This window comes from Urocampus carinirostris, chromosome 19 (genome assembly GCF_059441175.1).
Source record: "Urocampus carinirostris isolate Australia breed hairy pipefish chromosome 19, RoL_Ucar_1.0, whole genome shotgun sequence".
NCBI classification, from domain to species: Eukaryota; Metazoa; Chordata; class Actinopteri; order Syngnathiformes; family Syngnathidae; genus Urocampus; species Urocampus carinirostris.
In genome coordinates this window covers 9,494,310-9,516,603 of record NC_142367.1, presented here as the reverse complement: position 1 = coordinate 9,516,603, position 22,294 = coordinate 9,494,310, and the positions used below count along the sequence as shown (strand labels likewise).

General features: G+C 36.1%; 2 protein-coding genes across 5 annotated transcripts in view; one reads left to right on the top strand and one right to left on the bottom strand.

The window, feature by feature from the left end:
- Window positions 1-10,926, top strand: part of LOC148347191 (myoferlin-like) — a 40,727-nt gene extending 29,801 nt beyond the window's left edge. For 3 of the 4 annotated variants that reach the window (XM_088323522.1, XM_088323523.1, XM_088323521.1), the window contains 16 exons: window positions 966-977; window positions 1,040-1,138; window positions 1,203-1,331; window positions 3,447-3,602; window positions 3,668-3,759; window positions 3,841-4,011; window positions 5,164-5,312; window positions 5,382-5,521; window positions 5,595-5,683; window positions 5,753-5,848; window positions 7,694-7,835; window positions 7,899-7,998; window positions 8,987-9,180; window positions 9,247-9,356; window positions 9,413-9,560; window positions 10,669-10,926. In XM_088323522.1, the coding sequence (XP_088179648.1) occupies window positions 966-977; window positions 1,040-1,138; window positions 1,203-1,331; window positions 3,447-3,602; window positions 3,668-3,759; window positions 3,841-4,011; window positions 5,164-5,312; window positions 5,382-5,521; window positions 5,595-5,683; window positions 5,753-5,848; window positions 7,694-7,835; window positions 7,899-7,998; window positions 8,987-9,180; window positions 9,247-9,356; window positions 9,413-9,560; window positions 10,669-10,707 (1,866 nt within the window). In that variant the 3' untranslated portion in view covers window positions 10,708-10,926. Of the gene's footprint in view, window positions 1-965; window positions 978-1,039; window positions 1,139-1,202; window positions 1,332-3,446; window positions 3,603-3,667; window positions 3,760-3,840; window positions 4,012-5,163; window positions 5,313-5,381; window positions 5,522-5,594; window positions 5,684-5,752; window positions 5,849-7,693; window positions 7,836-7,898; window positions 7,999-8,986; window positions 9,181-9,246; window positions 9,361-9,412; window positions 9,561-10,668 lie in introns of those variants that run through there. The other variant, XM_088323524.1, reaches the window with a different exon arrangement.
- Window positions 7,383-21,668, bottom strand: aarsd1 (alanyl-tRNA synthetase domain containing 1). Its single transcript, XM_088323528.1, is given in 12 exon segments — window positions 7,383-11,058; window positions 11,129-11,223; window positions 12,734-12,788; window positions 12,854-12,945; window positions 13,013-13,079; window positions 14,601-14,731; window positions 16,999-17,115; window positions 17,183-17,339; window positions 18,622-18,679; window positions 18,760-18,919; window positions 19,001-19,129; window positions 21,522-21,668. Coding segments are annotated over 12 exon segments (1,320 nt in total). The 5' UTR covers window positions 21,561-21,668; the 3' UTR covers window positions 7,383-10,838.
- Window positions 21,669-22,294: the final 626 nt, after the last annotated feature.

Genomic DNA, 22,294 nt, shown 5'->3' with positions numbered 1-22,294 from the left:
AAAATAGAAACCTTTTTATTTATTTATCCTTCAAAAAAAGCCCGATTTACAGGCTCGAGTATTTGTTTCACAAATATAAGTAATGTACATTATAAACTTTTTTTTTTTTTACAAACAACTTTTGTCCTGTCAAAATATAATTTTAATAATTGTATGGATTAAAGACACATCCCCTTTACTTCACATGATATTTTAAGGCCATCATGTAAACAGTTGCCTTTACCTTTTGATCCTGTCCTACAGAAACCATATATTTTCCCATGATCAAACACTTTTTAAAAAGTGCCAGCGAGCCACTAGGAGCGCTTAAAGACCTACGTGTTACTCTGAAGAAAGTTCAGTGGGTCGAGAATTTCAACTTTTTTGGCGATAGAAAGCATCCTCCTCTGTTTAGCCAATCAAAATGCAGAACACAATGCTCGATGAAGTGAAACCCCTACAAATAAACTGTGATGCAACAAGGGATTACTGTAATGACAGTAAAGGCCATTCATTCATTCAAATTGACCTGTGGCATTAGCGTTCCCTCTAGTGGTTGATTTCATTTCTAACAGGCATGTTTTCAGCCACTTATAAATATTTCTCAGGACCCTTGCCAGTCCATGATAGACTACAAAATATTATTTGTGAGAGGTTTTGCAGATTTAAAATAGTCATCATTGTATAATGTTTTATTTCATTTAAAGTATGGGTAAGCACTTAAAAGCTTTGGCTTAAGACGACTCCCTTTGGGCACATGTTTATGGTTGTTTTTGTGTATGCCGTGATAAAATCAAAAGCCATGAACACATTTTTATTTTATCTTTACATAAAATATTTGATCCATGCAATGTAGAAACTTGTATATCTTGGTATCTTAACAGTGCATATTTATTTCTTACCTAGTGAAAATTGTCTGAATAGTATGGTATTCTAATACTGTATTATTTTTTTCCTATATCACAATACATCGCCTGACTGAACAGCACGTCGAAAAGGTAAGTCAATTATTAAAAAAAACTCGATAAATAATAAATTGGTGACGTCATCTTCATTTAAGGAAAAAGAGACAGTGGATTGGTGGAGTAAATTCTACGTTTCTCTGGGGGAGAACGAGAAAGGCGGGCCCTACACTGAGAAAGGATACGACACTCTCACAGTGAGACGAGACATTTTCTGTGATTTGTGATTTCGTCCCATCTGAAAGCTCGGCCCACTTTCAGGTGTACGACTGTGAGCTGGAAAGTGTGGCCCACTTTAAGGGGCTGACCGACTTTTGCACCACTTTTAAACTGCAGCGGGGCAAGAACGAGGACGGCGATGATGACCCCAGTGTTGTTGGAGAGTTTAAGGTACTTTTAAAGGGACAGTGTGTATTATCTAGCGCCTCTTAGAAGTAAAAATCAATATTGATTTAAATAATAAGCAAGATTACATAAGCGGTCATTGAAATGTGCATTTTTCAAATACATTTATTTATTTTACTCAAACTTTAGAAAATGTTTCTTTTCAGTCACTTTGAATCTCTGTAGTTTGTATTCTTCCTTGTGCTGTTAAGCTCTCATTCTCGATTGAGTGATTCGATAAAAAGGGGCTTTGTTTATTATTTGAAAACTAGATGGAAAGGGCTTGCATTGTTTGATTTAATATGTAGATTCGAAAATATCTTTATTTTTATAGTTTAATGTTTTCTTTCAACCTCGCACTCCATTCCACCAACTGCAGCCACATCCCGACCAAAGTACCTAAAGCTTTCAACTTCTTCCAGCACCTGTCCATTCAACTTTATCTCCAACGCCATGCCCACTCCATCACATGAACACTTCATCACCTTACTCTTCCCAACATTCACACATAACTTACGCCTGTCACACACTCTTCCAAACTCCATTACCAACCTTCTCAATGTTTCCTCAGAATCAGCCACAAGTGCTGTGCCATCTGCAGACAACAACTAACTTAAAATCTAAATCATAAAAATTCATTTTCAGTCAACTTTCGGACTCTTACAAGAACCGACACGGTTCACACTTGCTCTGGAATATTCATTCTCTTTTGTTCTAGGTTTTACACATTGTATTGTTGTCAAAGAGGAAAAGAAGGGGGAATAAACACCTCAGAAACTATTATGATTCAAATAATTCGATCATTTCTAAATTGACTGACAAATGACTCTTATAAGAAATGATAATTGGTTTAGATGAAGAAGCATCCAGTTATTTTGGAGCCATTGGCTTCAACCTGTTGTCCCATTTTTTCTTTTTAGGTGATTTGTTCATTTTGTGATGTTATTTTTGTTGCAACATGATTGAAAAGAAAAAAAGGAGAAATATGAATATGAAACTTAGAATCACAAAAAAAACATGAAACAATTTCCCCACAGCGAAAACTGGGAATTTCACTCCATATATTTGAAAATGTTTAACTTTATACTACATTTTTTTCTAGCCTTGGATACAAAGCTTCTTCATGTTTTTTTTTAACTTTTTATATATTTAATACTTAATTACCTCTTATGTAAGATTAAATAAAATTAATGACTAATAAAGATAAATCTTTGGGCCTTAAAAAACATTAAAGGCACTGTGCATTTTATAGCGCAGGAATGTTAAACTCATTTTGGCTCTGGGGCCAGATCCAGACTTACTGTTCTTAGGCGGGCCGAATCGGTTAAAAAAATGTAAACTTAACATGTTTAGCTCACCGTAGTTTTTTCAGCACTGTCTTATGCTTTATCTTTCAGCCTACTCCAAATATAATCATAGATAAGAAGGGATCTTTTATAAGCATATCACATCATCATTCGTAATGTCAAAAAAAGTTTTTCGTGTTTGGTATTGAATGCGTTTAACTTTTATTTCATCAGTTGCGAGAATGCAGTTTTACACCTGAATCAGCTCGCTACACTATACAAACTTAGGTGGGACTTATGGGGAAAATTATATATATATATATATATATATATATATATATATATATATATATATAGAGTTTTTCCTTAGGGGCAGCATGGCGACTGAATGGTTAGCGCATCCGCGGCACAGTTCTGAAATCATGGGATCAAACCTTCCTGTGTGGAGTTTGCATGTTCTCCCGGTGCTTGCGTGGGTTTCCTCCGGGCACTCCGGTTTCCTCCCACACTCCAAAAACATGCATGTCAGGTTAATTGGCCGGTCTAAATTGTCAATAGGTGTGAATGAGCGAGTGAGGAGTATGTTTCTGTGTGCCCTGTGACTGGCTGGCAACCAGTTCAGGGTGCCCGAGGACAGCTGAGATGGGCTCCAGCACCCCTGCGACCCTACTGAGGATAAGCAGTGCAGATAAGGGATGGATGTATGGATGGAGTTTTGACTTAACTATAAGGGGCTGCATATTTGACCATGCCCGATGGTAGCGCCTTCCAGTGGTAAAACAAAAAAATACACACAAAAACAAAAACCTTCTACTTGTGTTTTTGTGGTGGCCAGGGCTCGTTCAAGGTGTACCCGCTACCGGATGACCCTAACGTAGCCCCGCCTCCCCGGCAGTTCAGAGAACTGCCCGACAGCGGGCCTCAGGAGTGTCTGGTCCGGATTTACGTGGTCCGGGCTATCGATTTGCAACCCAAAGACAACAATGGAAGGGTGAGCATAACCTCAAATCCTTTTTTCTTTCATGTTTTATAATGAGCTCTTTTAATTTTATTTAGTGTGACCCGTATATGAAAATAACCCTGGGGAAGAAAACCATTGATGACAGAGACAATTATCTCCCCAACACGACCAACCCGGTGTTTGGCAGGTAGCTTGACTGTTTTTGTCACCTTTGGGAGTCGATGACTTTATTAGCATGTGGCTAATGCAACATTTTTGCGGGAATAAGGATGTTCGAGATGGCGTGCTTCCTACCCCAAGACAAGGACCTGAAAATCTCTGTGCACGACTACGACCTCCTGAGTCGCGATGAGAAAGTGGGCGAGACGGTAATCGATTTGGAGAACAGATTCCTGTCTCGCTACAATTCCTACTGCGGGTTGCCTCAGACTTATTGCACGTAAGGAAGAAATCATTCAATTTTTTGTTCCTATTTTTTTTTCTAATCAAGCAAATAAGGGAAATAAAATATCCAGTGATGATTTGAACGGATTACGGGTACATGTTATTTTGGGTCCACAATAAAATCATGTGGATTTGAAGTGATATTCCAAGTAAATAGGTATTAAATATTTGTTGGATTAAAAAAAAACATCCACTTGTATATGTTATTTTCAACACTTAAAGAAATATGATTTAAAAAAGTTAACCACAACTAATGGAAATTGGCAATTCACAAATTATTAAATTAACTATTTTTAGTTGGCGATTAATTGATTTTGGAATTCTACATAATTTAGTGTTTTTAATTTTAATTGAACATAATTTTGTAATGCTACATCTTTTACAAAAACACATTTTGACATTTTTGACATGAGGGTGTCAGTCATTTTTGTTTAATTTTATTTATTTTTGTCTTTATATTATTATTTTTAATATTGACAAAGGTCTGAAAATGAAAATTTGATCTTAAATATTTTTTTCAAGGTATATATGTTTTAATGAAAATAAAATCAAGTTTATTAAAAATCTAAATAAAGATTATATTAAAAAAAATCACCATTATTTTCCTGAGATTTTAATTGACTAAGCTACTATCTAAATTATAACAACTTATTGTGATCTTGATTTTACAATGTTTTAGTTTTAGTGATTCAAATTAAACATTTTTAGTCAACTTATTTCATTTTTATTAAATATATATAAAGTATTTTTTATATATGTATGTGTATATGTATATGTATGTATATATGTATATGTATGTATATATATGTGTATATATGTAAAATGACAGGGGTGTCGAACCCATATGCAAAAGGGCCACATTAGTGTAATGACTGTCCTCAAGATGTAACTTAGAAATGTAACTACTCCTAAATATTCTATACTACTAATGTAAATAACTGGAAATGTATTCAAGTTACAAACCATAGAGTACCATATGCACATATGTTAGTAAGATATAATATGTTATGAACTAAATAAAATCATGAGATAATTACTCAATGGCATCGATATGGAATCACTGCAGGGTTTTTTGTTCAAGGATTCAAAATGAAATATTTTTACTTAGGTTAATTGCCGGATTCATTAACATTTTTGTTACCATCAGTTCTGGAATCAATCAATGGAGGGACCAACTGAAGCCCTCTGAGATCTTGGACAACCTGGCCCGCCTGAAAGGTTTTTCCAAACCCAGGAGTGAAGACAACGGCAATTCACTTACTTTTAACGGGAAAGAATATACACTGGCTCATTTTGGTCAGTCCATCACGTGTTTTTGTCGTCCGGAAAGCCAAAAAGTGATTCTTAAAAAATGATGTATTTTAGAGAGCCAAAAGGAGATCCACGAGCACATGGGCCCTCCCAGCGAACGTATTTGTCTGCACATCCTACGAAGCCAAGGTCTGGTCCCCGAGCACGTGGAGACCAGGACACTCTACAGCAGCTTCCAGCCCAATCTGTCCCAGGTTGGTCTCATTAGTCTCGTTCGTCTTGTTGAGCCACATTTGAGTTGCGAATCCACTAAAAGTGCATCTTCAGGGAAGGCTCCAGATGTGGGTGGACGTTTTCCCCAAAAGCATGGGCCCGCCTGGTCCCCCCTTCGAGATCACCCCACGCAAGGCCAAAAAGTAAGACTCATCCCACACTATCAACACGAATGGACGCTCTTAGCCTATTTTTTGTCATTTATCTCCCAGGCACTTCCTCCGTGTGGTGGTGTGGAACACGACGGATGTCACTCTGGACGAGACCAGCGTCACTGGCGAACGCATGAGTGATATCTACGTTAAGGGGTACAGGGGGGTTCAAATACAGTAGACCATGGATAGGGACATGAATTAGTTCTGAGGTGGGGTTCATAAAGTGGGATTGCTGTATAGTCAGGGATAAAAACCAAAGCTAATTAGTCAATGTATTCAATACTCTTGGTACCCACGATAAAAACATTAATATAGGAAAATAGTTCATCGTAGGTATACGCGTATAGAATTAAATAAGATAAAAATAAATATACTGTCCATGTGAAAGAAAACTGAATTTTATCTACCTGTGGTGTGACTTGAGCTGGTCCAGTCCAGTGGAGTTGCGGGTGGATGCACAGGGGGAGTAGATGACAGAATGATTTTAAACAAGAATTTTCATACTCTTGGTTTGATTCCTTGCTTTAATAAGCTCCTTATTTTTAATACGCCTATGCATCTTGAGGAAGGTAGCCATTTTTGTTCCTTGGTTGTATTTTTGATTATTGCATGCTTTGTTTTCATTGTTATCATTGCTTCTCCCTTCAGCATCACTCCAAGCCTTGTCCTCATAGCCAGTAAATACAGTACAAAAAATACAGTATTGTATCGCCGACACCCAAGTCAAAGTACATGAGATTATGAAATGGATGAGGGAGATAGTTCAGCCAACAGCATATTGGCATTTTTAAAATGATAATAAAATACTTTTTTCCCCAATGTGGCATATCCCCCTAAAGCTGTGAAGTCACCAGATGACTACGAGAAGCAAAACAAATGGCGAATTCTGTTGAGACAGCGATTGTAGTTATCAGTGAATACATAGGGGATATTTGAGCCTGGAGTAATTACGCCCACCGCAGTTGCAGCATCCATGTATCACACGCGGAACAAATAGGGTGGGACTTCTGACTTTTGTGGGAGTTGTAAGTTTACCTGCCGTTGTGTAGAGCGTGTATTCCTATTTTGACTTTGCCTCATTTTATGTATGTGACTTTTCCTCGTGTTTTTTCCGCTTGTCTTGCAATTAATGTAATATTGGCCAGATAGCGCCCGAAGGCTTCCAGATTTGTTTGGTATATGTTAGCCCCGTTAGCAGTCTGCTAGCTGGCCTGCCTGTCCTGCTCATTGTTTTTTCTCCCGGCTTTTATCGTGTTTGTTGCCATGGTAGTGTTTTGTTGTTGGCTTGTGGTTATACTGGTTGCTTACTGCATGATTTCAGTCACGCAGCCTCCTGTTTTTTCCGCCGATCGGTCACGGTTAGTCCTCTGTCAGCCGACTCGCCTACCTGGTTTAGCCCATGATAGCTCTCTGTGTTATTTTTACTAGTTCGCCCCATTTTGGCTGCTCGCAATTTGTTGTACCATTGCTGCACCCATCTGCGACACAACGCCTAGCCATTCTCCACATAAACTACCAAAACTTGGCTTAAAACACTCTTGCTAGGGTGCTGGTGAGCTTCACGTGAGCTCAGGAAGTCAAAGACGAGACAGACTGTCTTCAAAATTCATTATCTTGGAAAAAATTATACCAATGACATATAAATAGATATTATGCAAAAAAAAATACAATTTTCTCTCATTTTGTGTTTTAGATTATGAAAATCCCTTTAAGACGCGGTGATACAAACCAATAGCAGACCGGTATTTAATATGACATCGACTAATAGCAGACCGGAATCTTAAAGACATAACTCATCATATGCACGAACAACAGTTTAAATTCATACATTTTTGGGTTGTCAAAATACTTTGTTGTGGATGTATTGTACAGTATTGGGGATAATGCCATAAAGAGAAGCTGAAAAAAAACCTTGTTACACACCCTGAAAGCGCTGTAAAGTAGGGTCGCGCTATCACAGCAGTTCAATGTATTTCTTAAAAGGCGATTTGTTTCCAGTTGGATGCCGGGCATGGAGGAGGACAAGCAGCGGACCGACGTCCACTACCGGTCTCTGGACGGAGACGGCAACTTCAACTGGAGGTTCGTCTTCGGCTTTGACTACCTTCCAGCCGAGCAGCTCTGCCTGGTCTCCAAGAAGGTGAGCGGACTTGTTTGACTTTTCCTCCAGCGGAGCGTCTCTAAAAATGTTTGCTTCCTACAGGAGCATTTTTGGAGTTTGGACAAAACCGAGTTCAGGATCCCGCCCAGGCTAACAGTCCAGATATGGGACAATGACAAGTTCTCCTTGGATGATTATCTTGGTGAGCAAAAAAAATGTTAAATAAATAAATGAAGTTAGGGATGCAAATTTTTTTCTTTTGACCTACTAATACTGATTACCGATTAAAAAATATAAAACTACCAATTACACCTAATTTAGCAACAGGACACTAGCTAGTACTAATCCTTGCAATTGAAGACAAAAGACCAAGTGAGCTCGACACTTCTGGAAAGGCTAAAAAGAGACAATAGCTGGAGTTGATCAGACCTGGTGTTAGTAGCTATCACAAGAAGTTACTAAAAGGTCTGGCTAGCTGTGGAAGGCAAGGGCGAAAGGATTATTGCACCACTGACATAGTGGCTAGCGGCATGCCATAGTTGGGAAACATGATTCGCTAGAGAAGGAGAGTGGAAGCTGCCTGAATCCCGGACATTTCAACCACTGACGGTACATGCAAGCTTCTGTCGTAAAGCCAACAAAAGAGCAAGCTAGCTGGGGTTGGTCAGACCTGGTCAAAGCGGCTAACCTTAGCGGCTAGCGGGAGAATCTACTAAAATGCCTGACAAGCTCTGGAAGGCGAGCAAGAGCAACAAACGATAACAACTCGCAGGTAGCCATAGCCGACAACCAAGTGCCTAATGTTAATAGCCAGAGAAGGAAACAGTGGAAGGCGAGTGACACTGAAAGACAAAAGCAGGAACGATAGCAACTAGTAGGGAGCTATAGCCTATTAAATTAGACTAAATCAGTGGCTAGAGAAGGGAACGGTGAAAAAAAAGTTGAATTTTTATAAGATGTTTTTCTGTATTTGAACTGGTAATCTATTAAAGAATGCCGTATGTTTACAACACCAATGGTCGCCATAAATCACACTGATGTGAAAATGAAGCTTCATAAAGCACTCGCAGTACTTGTTGACTCCTGTACATGGTGATGTTGGTTCGAAAATGTTAAAACAAGGTTTCCATTCAAGTTTTTCTTCTGGATCAACTACAGTACAATTAAAATCATGATTTTCGTGTTCTCAGGAACGCTAGAGCTTTATTTGCACAACTTGACCGCCCCTGCCAAAACGCCGGAAAAATGCTCGCTGTCCATGCTGGATGAGGCGGACGCCGATGTCCTGCACAAGCCTGAAGCCGCCAAGTGTCTATTTAGCCAGAAAGCTGTTCGGGGCTGGTGGCCTTGCACTATAGAGCGTGATGGCGTCAAATCTCTCGGGGTGAGCACCCACGAAAAAAAACAAAAACAGATTAAAAACGGTAAAATCGTGATTGTGCACCCGCAGGGCAAAGTGGAAATGACTCTGGAAATCGTCAGCGAAGCCGACGTGGATGAGAAACCGGCTGGCAAAGGCCGAGACGAGCCCAACATGAACCCCAAGCTGGACCCACCCAAGTAAGAGAATCTTTTTTTTGCGAGGTGGCCTTTCGTAAAAGTCATACCGTCCACAGGCGGCCTGACACGTCCTTTTTCTGGTTCACCAACCCGTGCAAGACCATGAAGTTCATCGTGTGGCGACGATTCCGTTGCCTTTTCGTCTCGCTCATCATTCTCACAATCGTGCTTCTCTTCCTCGCCATTTTGCTCTACTCGCTACCGGTAAGCTGTTTATCTCATTCATGTGACCGATACAGATTCCCAATTCCGAAGACGATACCGGTAGTGAAGAAATGAAGATAAGTCTCCTTTATTTCTTCTGACATTAACGGCAACTAATGATTCCAATTCCTGATTCACTAGATTGGGGTCACCAACCTTTTTGAAACGCTTTTTGAGAGCTATTTTTTCTTACTAATTGGCACAAAAGGCCAACATTTTGATAAAAATTCCTAAAAAAAAACTTACTATGTTGTTACTATGTTATTACCAGGTTGAATTGATTGGGAGTTAAGTCAACTTCCAAAACATGTTGGTTGGAAATCAAATTTATTAGAAAATTGCAATGAGCCATCACTGATTAACTAGTTTCAGGACCTGTCCTTGGACTCCTCGGGTGTTCTAAGGGGGCTATCTGGTGTCCTCAGGCACCATGTTGGAGACCCATACGCAGGACTATTGATACCCCCGTTTTTCAGATTGATACTAATCTTAACTCTTGGGACAATATCAGTAGTGCTTTATAAAATCAATAACAAAAAATCCTGACATTTTAAATATCAAGACAGTTCTTTAAGTTTGAATGAATTATAATCTAAAATGTTCTTTAAATTCCTAATTTCTAGCCACTAAGATGTCCTATACCCGTTTTTTGAGACGGATTACTATTCTCAATTCAGTTAAACCAAAAACTTGTTGAACTTTTAAATATCAAGATATGTTTCCTTTATTTGCATGAATTTAACAGCAATCTAAATAACGGCAATTACCGATTCACTAGATGTTTGATGTTTTTCAGACTGATACGGTGACAATAGCGGTAGTACATAAAATAACCCTCCTAATTCCTGAACTTTTTAAATATCATTATACATCTCCTTGATTTTGCATGAATTTAACGCCAATGTATTTCCTTGAATGAGTGACTCACAAGAACGCTGTGGTATCCCCTCACAACCAAACGCTCATATTTAAGCTAGCTGTATTGGTAGTAGTCCGTTTCTTTTTGACAAGTGCCGTTTTTCCGGAACAAAATTTTAAAAAGTTAATAAAACAAAGTAAATATTTCAAGATGTCTGATTTGGATTTGTTTTTCTTTTTCTTTCCCCAGAACTACATCTCCATGAAGATAGTCAAGCCACTCAAATAAACGGAGCTAAGAAACTTCAAGTATTTCTAATTAACACTGGAATCACTCCAAAATTTCTACTAACTTATGACATATTAAATGCAAACTTAAAAAAAAAAATCCATTTTAAAAACTACCCAAAAATATTTGGTTTAAAGATTTAAGGTACAAGTCAGCAAATGAGCAAAACTGTTTTGTCTTTGTATTATTGTTAATGAATAAACTAAGAATGAATCTGTGGTATGTTTTTCTTTTTAATGAGACGCATTTTGTAAAAAAATTTCGGCTTCGGCCCTCCTGGCCAAGCTGTTGGCTTTGCCTTGGAAACGCCCGTTTTTGCCGGCTCCTTTCCCATCCAACACCTCCAATAATCTGGAGGAACACAATATGTACATACTTTTATCATAAATTACCAGTCAATTTCATCACCGTAAATAGTCACCGTGGTCCCATCTGTGTCACGAGTTGGCTCGGTCCCGCTAGCAGAAACAAAGCTGGCCCTTTTTCCTCCCCTACAGTCAGGAAAACTAATGTCTCCTACAAAAAAAAGATAAAAATGAGGTATTTTTACTATTCTTCAAATATTGGATGGTAAACTCAAAAAGAGGTCTAATATTACCTAAATTTCCTACTAATAAAATGGAAAAATGATTATAATCCCCCAAAAAATGTTTCATATTCTTACCTTTATCCCCCACATAAAAAACTGGAAAAAAATGAAAAAACCTTTTTAATTAAAGTCTCCTGAGAAGAACATTCTTGTCTGCCTGAGATGAAGGTAAATATTCTTATCTAAACCAGATTACAGAATATAATCCCACAGAATGAGGTATAATAATTTTACTCGAATCTACAAAAAATTACGGATTCGAATTCAGCAGACTAAAGTTTAGTACATTAATCCCCCTGCAAAAAGTGAACATCTGCGAAGTAGCATCGCACCTTCATAAAAAACCATGAGGGTCATACTTGCCTCGAGATGACGTGCTTACGGACTGAGAGTATACGACTAACAAGTATAGATCCACAAACAAAAACACAGAATTGCAGTTGAATGAATATTCTTTATTAAAACGTACAACATTGGAGGGCTTGAAAGAGATTTAGAGAGCGGCTGGCTAGCCGCACACTTGCATAGGGGATTGCCGGTTGAGCCATCAGTCCAGAATGTATTGGTTTCCAACGAATTGTAGCTCCAAGTCATCCGTTTAAAGGGTAATGGTTCTGGCGTTGGTGTGAAACAGGCTCAACAGGGGTGGCTTAAGAGAATTCTTAGCCTAGCCGTAGCAGTAGGCCAGACATGCAGCCTTGCAATTGGGTTTTCCTCCCGACGCCACTTTAGACACTTCCCAAACTTGATAATAATCCACGGGGCACCTGCTGGTGATCAGCATTTCTTGGCGCTCTTCTGACTTTTCTCAGTCGATTTTAATTCATTGATTGTTCAATGTTACAGGCCGCTAAAAGCTAGCTGTTGCCATGCTTCCCAGTTTGTTTTGGTGGAACAGTGACTTGTGCGCTTGCCTCGCTATTTGACTGACAGCATTCACCAGCCCATCAGTTGCGCGCACACAGACACGCCCACCATACACACCTCCCTAAACTGCCCCCGTGATGTCATTTGCTGTGTGCCGTCTGCTCCGATAACAATGCACACTATGTTTATGTCAAGACAAAGATATTTTAACTCAAAATCCGCAAACCAGCGATAACTGAAGTAAGGAGGGGGTCTCTGTGTTTTTTAAGAAAAAAAAACATTATCACAAAAATTGAGGTTTCACAATTTTTCCCAAATCTCCCCCGGAAAAAAACGATGACAATCCCCCCCCCCAAATTGAGTTTGTATATTCCCACTAAATGTCCTTCAAATAGATATAATAACAAATTACATTTTATAATCACCCCCCAAATAATGAGGTTTAATATTCTTGTACAAAAAAAATTGCATATTGTTATCTCAAAAAATTAAGTGTTATTTTACCCGAATCTACGGGAAAAAAAGATTACATATTTGAATCCCCTGAAAATGAGGTTTTAATACTCTCACCTGAGTGTTAATTTCGTTGGCGATGATGTTCATGAACTCGTTGTCTCCTTCTTTCCTGTGGGGAGAAAAAAAGAGAATTTATTTCCCCCTACGCTCACAAAGGAAATAAATTCCTCTTACCTGTGCAAGGTGAAGAACTTCCCTCTCTGCGGGTTACTGTTAAAATTTTGAGCGATGAGGAGGGCCATGTCGCGAAGTAAACTTAAATTAGTCTGAGGAAGAAAAAAAACTTGGTAACAAGAGAGAGGGAAAAAAGAAAATACTTCAAAATGTTCTTACTTTATTTAAAAGCTTGACGGATTTTTGCAACTTGTCCACGGCTTCGACGTGCTCCTCAGGCCCTGTCCTGTTCATTTTCACAATGGATGACGTAAAAAATGGAAACCGCTTTTATGTTGAAATCGCAATGTATGTTTCTCAATACTTTGGGTTTGAAACAAAATGAGCCCTAGATATTTAGTTATTCTAAAACAGTGGTGGGCAAACTGCAGCTCGCGGGCCACATGCAGCCTAGTCAGGCTTTTGCATCAGGCCAGCCAAAAGAATATGGTCACAATTAAAATAGTCACAATTAGTAAATAAAGTATTAATAATAAAAAAAGTTTTTCTTGGTGCAAACTTTGTCCCTATCGTCTCTTGATGTGTCTACAACTGAAGTACTATTACAGAATTACTGCTAAATTAATTTTTAAATTTAGTGCTTAAAAACAGAGACCTAATCGTTTCACTTTTTAAGAAAACATACTCAATATTAATGCTGCAAAAATCCTAACACGGTGATATTATAATACAAGAATAGTACTACGGAAATATTAAATACGACAAAAATACAATTACATTATTAAAAATGCTGAAATACTGCAAAAATACTAAAGTAATACTATAGTACAAGAATACTACTACAGAAATATGACCAAATTACACTACAATAATACTACTGCAGCAAAAACACCACATAAAATAAAACTACAATGATACTATAGAAATATTGCAGAAATATTACAATTTATTATATATTACATATTACGACTGCAGATATACAACAAAAATATCATTTAAGACTATAGTACAAAAATACTACTACAGAAGTACGACAAAAATTATACTACAATAATACTATTGCAGCAATAACGCAAAAAAATACAACGTAAAGAAAACTGGTAATATAATAGAAATACTACAGAAATATTACATTTTATTATATATTGCGACTGCAGAAATACTACAAAAATACAACTACAGAAGTATGACAAGAATTATACCACAATAATACTGCAGAAATAACACAATTACTACATCAAAAAACTACAGTGATACTATAGAATTACTACAGAACTATTACAATTTATTATTATACATTACGACTGCAGAAATACTACAAAAATACCACTTAAGACTAAAGTACAAAAATACGTCTACATAAGTACGACAAAAAATATAGTACAAGAATACTACTGCAGCAATAAGATAAAAATGCTACATAAAAAAACTACAGTAATACCATGGAAACGCTGCAGAAATATTACATTTTATTATATGTTATGACTGTAGAAATACTACAAAAATACTACTACAGAAGTATGACAAAAAATATACTGCAATAACACACAAAATACAACATAAAATAAAACTACAGTAATACTATAGAAATACTGCAGAAATATTAAATTTTATATATTAGGACTGCAGAAATACTACAAAAATACTACTTAAGACTATAGTACAAAAATAGGTCTACATAAGTACGACAAGTTTATATCTAAAAGTTTTTTTGTGACGCAAAATTTTAACCCAAACTGTTTTGCACATGCTGTATATAATATTTATTGTCGGAGAGAAAAAGACTAAGAACATGAACGAGGCTTACTTGAGAAGAGCCACCAAAGCTCGCTCGGTGCTGTAGCTCTTCTCTGCGTACTTGAGGACTCGGCCCCCCGCCAGGAAGATCAAATTGGTTTTATTCTTCTTTCCTTTTTCTGTCCCGAGCAACTTAATAACCTAAAAACAAGGCCGAATAATACATCGGGTTTGCTAGAATATATGCAAAATGTAGTTCTGTAATGCTGCAATACCCCAAATAATACAAATCATTTTTCTTTTACATTTTTCCGTTTTTCATAAGTTTCGATACCATTACTTTAAAAATGTCAAATGAATCTACCCTTATGTGTTGAAATGTAATAATATTGTAGAAATCATTTCATTTTCAAACTTTTATGAAGTAACATTTATTTTACATGATCGTTTTCATGTGTACTGCATGCTTACAACCATAGTCCTAAAACTGTTTATCATGTAAAATGAATTTTAAGCAAAAATTATGTACATCTTTTTAAATGAATGAAAAAAAAACATAAGATATTTTTTGCAAACATTTCAAATATGTAGATTTGTTTTTACCAGATACATTTGAGTTTTGATTTCAGAGTTATCTTTTAAGAGCACCAAAAAAGACTTTTTTTAAAATGAGTAATTATGCAAATTGTTTTTTACGTGACGATTTTCACATTATGCCAAATTGCACGCTTAGTAATCATCCCATGAAAAAACATTAAAAATATATACATTATTTTAATATTTGAATAAGTGTCATGGATTTACATTGTAAATTTCAAAGAGTGAGCTGCATAAAAACGAATTATAATTATGCAAATTAGGTAGGACCTGATGAGTTTCAAATTGCCTGGTTTTAAAAAAATTATCTTCTTTAATTTTTATTTGAATAAGTGTCGCGTATTTACCGGTACATAATAAGAACGAGCTGCCTGAAAAAACAGTTTTCATTAGGAATTGTCAAAAACATACAGACGCTCCCCTACTTACTAAAATTACTAAACAACGGTACATACGAATATTTTTTTCAGGATATTGAAAAATATTTAGACATCGCTGTAAGTTAGATTTTGTATTGTGTGCAACTTTTTCCGAGTAGAGGCCAGTACTGTAGTGCTTCTTTCTGCCGCTACCGGCGTGTGGTGGCGCTGTGAGGTCACCCAGCATCCACCCTGAAGAAGAAATCCGCTTCCTTTTCCTAATTTGTGTGTAAACATACTGTATCTCCAGCGCGCTAAGAACTTTGACCTTTTTATTGTTTAATATCTCGTGCATCCATTCAATATAGTTGGTGTAAAGAGTAGCGAACCATTTCTTTTGAAACGAAAGAATAAGAAAGCTTGATGCGGTTGAGAAAATGGTTGGAGCGCTTTTTTACGTCTCCAGAGGACCTCTTGAAGCCCATCTTCCAAAAGCAAGTTAAACTCAACTTCATTCATCTTTATAGAGCATATTATTTTATGAAATGATTCATTTTTAGTACAAAACAATACAGGTAACTTATACAAGCCTTAAACATACTTATATAAACCTTAAATATACATTCCATACAAAATACTGCACTAAAGCAACTTACAGACAAATTCAACTTACGAACGATCATCCAGAACCTCTCATTCGTAAGTAGGGTAGCGTCCGTATGTAAAAATAAATTTTCATTACAAATGTATTGAAAATGTATTTTATTCTAATTTCGTAAAAACTAAATGCGCGCAACTGGGGATGAGGTTGCGTGTCAAACTAAGGCTTGGGGGCCAGATGTGGCTGACCCAGTGATGGACTGTAGAACTGAAAAAAATGTTTTGTTTTTCTTTCAAATTGTAATGCAAGTCAAAAGACTTGTATGATATAGAAATATTCTATTAAGAAACAGTCACTGATGGAAAAAGAGATTATATAAAGAAAGTGTAGTGATTAAGCTTATTGAGCTAACTGAACTTATTTTTATTTGATCATCTTATTTTTTATTATTAAAGGAACTGTGTGTACTATTTGGCATCTCCTGGTGGTAAAACATGTTTTAAATAATAAAATATAGAAACTATAAAAAAATATCCTTCTTAATTTCACCAATCTGCACCAATACATTTTATTTTGATTAAATGTATTTGATTTATTTAAGTGTTGAGGGAGAAAAATATTGTGACTTATATTTTTTTACTTTGAAATGTTAGGTTGCCTTAGGGCTTAATTCATGATAACAATTAAATTTACAAAGAAACGTCAATGTGTTTGAAAATAATTCGATGTTTTGCATTTTTTTGTGTCGTGTAAATCATTTCTACTTTGTCAATTTGCTGTAAATGTGTAAACACCCCAGCTATACAGGGACATCTGGTGGTCAAGTCATACATACTGTCCCTTTATTGTTACTTTTTTTAATGGAATAGCAGGAATAACAATGTCAAGAACAACAATTGGTTTGTAATGACCTGCAAGTGACTAAGGTTGGACACGTGCGTCCCGCAACACATGTTGGAGTCCACGTTTTGGATTTGGACAATTCTGATTGGCCAGGCGTGGTCGTCCGGCAAACCTCGACTCCTCACCTGCCGGCGCATACAAGAATATCTTTAAACGTGGAAAAAAAAAAGAATATTGGAGCATATGTGTGACCTTTTCTAGCTCAGGCCCATCGCTATAAAGCAGCTTGACGTGGACGGGAACTTGAGCTCGGATCTTTTGGTTAGCGGCTCGCTCCAACGCTTGCACGTCGGACGCTTTGAGCACCGACGTTTCCAATTCGATGCTGCTTCTATGACGACCCAGCTCCCTGGGATGATTCAAAATAACATGAAAAGGAGAAAAAAATATTCATTGTGTGTGTGTGTGTGTGTGTGTAAAACGCCTATAAAATCTATATTTTTTTAAACAAATTATTCTTCTATATATAAATTAAAAAAGAGGTAATTTTAAAAAAATTACTTAAAATCCCAAATATCAAAATTTGAATTTGTATGAAAAGACGTTTATTTTGAGAAAAAAATCTAAATATACTAATAAAAATATACATATAAAATACTACAGAAATAGATTTTTTTTCAATATTTCGCATATAAAAAGTCTCATCTCATTAGCTGTACCGCTTATCCTTATTAGGGTCGCGGGAGGGCTGGAGCCCATCCCAGCCTTCTCCGGGCAGTGGGCAGGGGACACCCTGAACTGGTTGCCAGCCAATTGCAGGGCACACGTGGACAGAAAACTCACTCGCTCAGTCACACCTAGGGACAATTTGGACCGGCCAATTCACCTGAAATGCATGTCTTTGGAATGTGGGAGGAAATCGGAGTGCCCAGAGGAAACCCACGCAAGCACGGGTAAAACATTCAAACTCCGCACAGTAAGGCCGGTAGCTAGATATGAACCCACGACCTCAGAACTGTGCCGCACACGCGCTAACCACTGCCCCGCCGTGCTGCCCCATATAAAAAGTAGTTTGCAATAATCTGTGGTCTGTGCAGCCCTTTGAGACTCCTTGTGATAAAGGACTATACAAATAAACATGACTTACTCGAATAATTAAATACTTTAATTTTTTGTACATACAAAATCTTAAGTATATACACATTTTTTTTATATATATATAAATCATTTCAAATGTATGAAATAACTTTTTTTTATAGAAAACATTTAAAAATATATATGTATTTAAAATATTTAATGTATATTTTGATTACATTTTAAAGTTATTTTTGTAATGTTATATTTTTATTCAAATCAAATATAGCAAATTATATTTTCAAACATTAAAATATTAATTTTTTCATATATATATATATATATACATATATAAATACAATATTTCAGTTTGCTATTTAAAAAAATTAAAAATATTTAAAAATGAAATCATATACTGTGTATAATATATAGTTTTTGAAAATTGTAAAATGTATCTCTTAGATAAAGAAAAATCTATTAAAAATTTAATATATGCATTTATTTTAAATACAATATTTTAAAAACAAATAGAAAAATATTATATTTTCCAATTTACTTTTATATATATATATATATATATATATATATATATATATACACAATTTGGACAAGTATACCAGGACGTAGTGGCGTATCCAAACATATTTTCTGCCAAGGCGGTGATCAGATGTTGTGCTAGATGCCAAAAAAATCCAGGATAAGCACAAATGGAAGCTCCCCGGTCGATTATTAAAATCAATTTTTATGAGGCTCACCGGAATGTTGCTGCATGTGATCGAACCTCCTGTCCCAGTCCACCTTGACACGCACCTCTTGCCCCGCCTCCAGGGGCGTGGCCACAAAGTGGGCGGCGTCCTGACCCTGCCTCGTCACCCTCAAAACAGGGATGTCCTCGATCAGTCCGTGATCGTCTGGCTGGAAAAACAAAATGAAAATACAGGATGTTTTTTTTTTTTAGGCCTTTATTAGTGCTTTTTTAAAAATTCTGCTGCCTACCTGGCCGCCCCCCTCAGGAAATAAAATTGTGTCTTGCAGCTTGACTGTGAATCCGCTCACGGTTTGTTTCTTCCCTGCAATTTCTTGCTGAATCTCCGCAGGCGTGCAGGAGGTTACAGTTGTAACTAACTAGATAAGAAATGAGTAAAATGTTTTAACTGCATTTTCACACAATACTTATTAAGCTTAATCCCTCAGCTTTTAAATATTTAATTTGTACTATATAATTTGCTTTTTTCCCAAAGCAATAAAAGTAAAAAGCATCTGTAAAAAGAGCAAACATGGGAGATACAATTTCCCATTTTAGATATTTGTATTCAGTTTTAAATTATACTTTTAAAAAAAAGCTACAGTTGCCATTTGTACTGCCAATGCGAACGATAATTGCATTTCAATATGTAATCAAAATGTCTCAAATTTATTTTAAAACATCTTATATTTTTGTGAGAATGTTGATATATTAAAAACAAAGCACGTTATGATGATTTGGAACCTCTCCGTAAAGTCGATTCTTACCCCAATTAGAGATAATTTTCCCCCTTAATCTTTGATCTTACTTTTCTGTTTGAAGTCTTTATTACATATTTACCACGGAGTGCCATATCTATCCGAAAAAGCTATCTGAGTCAATTTATTCAGACAAAAACAAGCATTCTAGATATTGGTGATAGTTTTATTTAATTATATTTAATCACATTTTTAAGTAGGATAAAAGAACACTTCATGACAAATATTCATCTTTGACTGCCTCACAAAAATTAAATTTTAACATAGCTGCGCAGACACCAAAATGCAGTATGAAAACATTAAAAGTACAATAATAGAAACACAACTCAACAAAATGTTTTTAGTCTGTAGTTTGCAATATTCTGTGGTCTATGCAGCCCTTTGAGACTCCTTCTGATTAAGGGCTATACAAATAAACATGACTTGAATCCATACAGTGGTACCTTTACTTAAGAATTTAATTTGTTCTGGGAGTAGCTTTGTAACCTGAAACATTTGTAAGTAGAGACGCCTTTTGAATATGAATGTGCTAATACGTTCCAAGCCCCGCATAAGCATACATTAAAAAAAAAACATAAGAGTAAAATAGATATTAAAATTAGAAACCGCACATTAAACATAGAACAAAAAAATTAAGGAAATAATACAAATAATAATTTACGATAAAGATAACTGGCCTTTTTGTTTACTAGTCCTCAGCAGTGTTTTTTGCCTGGCGTTTTTCAAAAAAACTGATCCAATGTCGTCTGCTTTTGACAGTCCGTCAGAAATGCGAGAGGCAGAAATCATAATGAATTTATAACCCGACCTGTCACTTTTGATTCCTTTCCACAAATTCTGAGACTTTATGGAATTTAGCCAAAATGTAATTAATTTGGGCTAATAGAAATGATTGCTGCATCCTCCTCCTCGACTTCACTGAACTGAACTGCACAGCGGTGTGCGTTTTTCACACCTTTCTATCATCTGGGAGGTCGCTGGTTCGCGCCTCGGCCGAGTCATACCTAAGACTTATAACATTGGTAAAATGGCGGCGCCCTCTGTTGGCTGCGGCTGCATCGGCTCGCTACAACGGGTCAGGTGTATCGACATTTCGTTCTTACAAAGAATGACAATACAAAGGAAATTATTATTATTATTATTATTATTATTATCTCTTGCTTTGTTTCAATGGCCAGTAAAAGTATCTTCCTCTTCTTTTCTCCTTGAATGCCTTTCATGGGGTACATTGTGAATGATAGCTTTTCATAGCAGTACCATATTGTAGACTGTTTGAGCGCGAAGAGGACAGGAAGAGCATGCCGGGAAACGCGTATGTACATCGGGTTGCCAGGGTGAACTCTGGGAGCGGCAAATTACAGTGCGTACAGGACTGTATTGATGACTTTGTATCCAGAAACTCCTTAGTAATTAGAGGCAATATCTTCCCGTTCAGGTACTTAGTAATCTGAAACCTTTGTATGTAGAAACATTCATAAGAAGGGGTATATTACACAATAACGGTAAAAAGCATTTGTTAAAAGAATATTCCAAATGAACATACATATACAGTTTTTCATTTTAGATATTTGGATCAATTTATAATATGTTTTTATTTTGTATTCTTTGTAAAATGCTACTTTAGAAAATCAAATACAAATCGTAATTGAATTGTTATAGGACTTCATAATTTAACAATCTGATATCTTTGTTAGAAATAGGACATGACATTATGAATAAGGTACATCATGATTTCTTTGTCCATTGTAGCTTACTTTGTACTTGTGATTCATCACTAATAAAGTTTTACTCTTTGTACATGTAAAAATAAAACCAAAACCTTTTTAAAGTACAGTAGGTCAACGTGCACGAATTTTTTTTAAATATATCTAATAGAATGACTAAATGAAATAATTTTTAAAAACTTAGTGGAGTAATGAAAAATGAATTTCCAACTACTTCGTGCCCTGCAGAAAAATAACATTAGCTTTATTTCAGTTGTTTTTTCCTATAAACGCACAATCACAGTTCTTACCTCTTTCATATAGCAATCTCGTTGACACTGGAAAGCCATTTGGACCGTCCTTTTGGATAAAAAAAATGGAAAATTGGAGCAAATGCGTCAAATAAAAAGCAGCACGTAGGAAAAGGGTTGCTAGTTTAGCAACTGACGTTTTGCTACGGCGAGCGGAAAGGTCTAAAAAAAGTGCGACTTTTAAGCGAAATGGAAAAAGGTCACAGTGTGTGCTTTTTGATACAAAACAAATTATTTTCAATCATTGCACGGAAAACCTTTCCGTTATTGTAATCAAATACACGCAATAATGTGTGAATTACAGGAAATAAGGAAAGGGTATACATTTTCAAAATGTTATTATATTGTTTATAGTGTTATACAATGCATTTGTTGTTTTTCGTTTGTCTTCTGCTTGATACGGTATATTTTTTTTAATATTTGATTTTTACTTAATTTGTATGTTTTAGAGCAATATCCAAAAGACCTGGGTAAGAAAAACACAAAATTAGAATAGTATTCAGAGTTTTTACATCTTTTTTCTGTATCTTGTTTTTTCAATTGTTAATCATTTGAGAGAAAATATTTTGAAAGGATGGAAATCGGGAAAAAATCAATAAGTAAAATGAAAATAGATAGTTAAAAAAATTAAATGACAAGAAAAACTGGATGAAATAATCCATCCCATCCCCAGCAAAAACACCTGTATAAAGGTGCACATTTTAGCATTCCATTTTTATGTGTGTTACAAATAAAACAAATGCCAAACTGACCAGTAAATAAAAACAATAAAC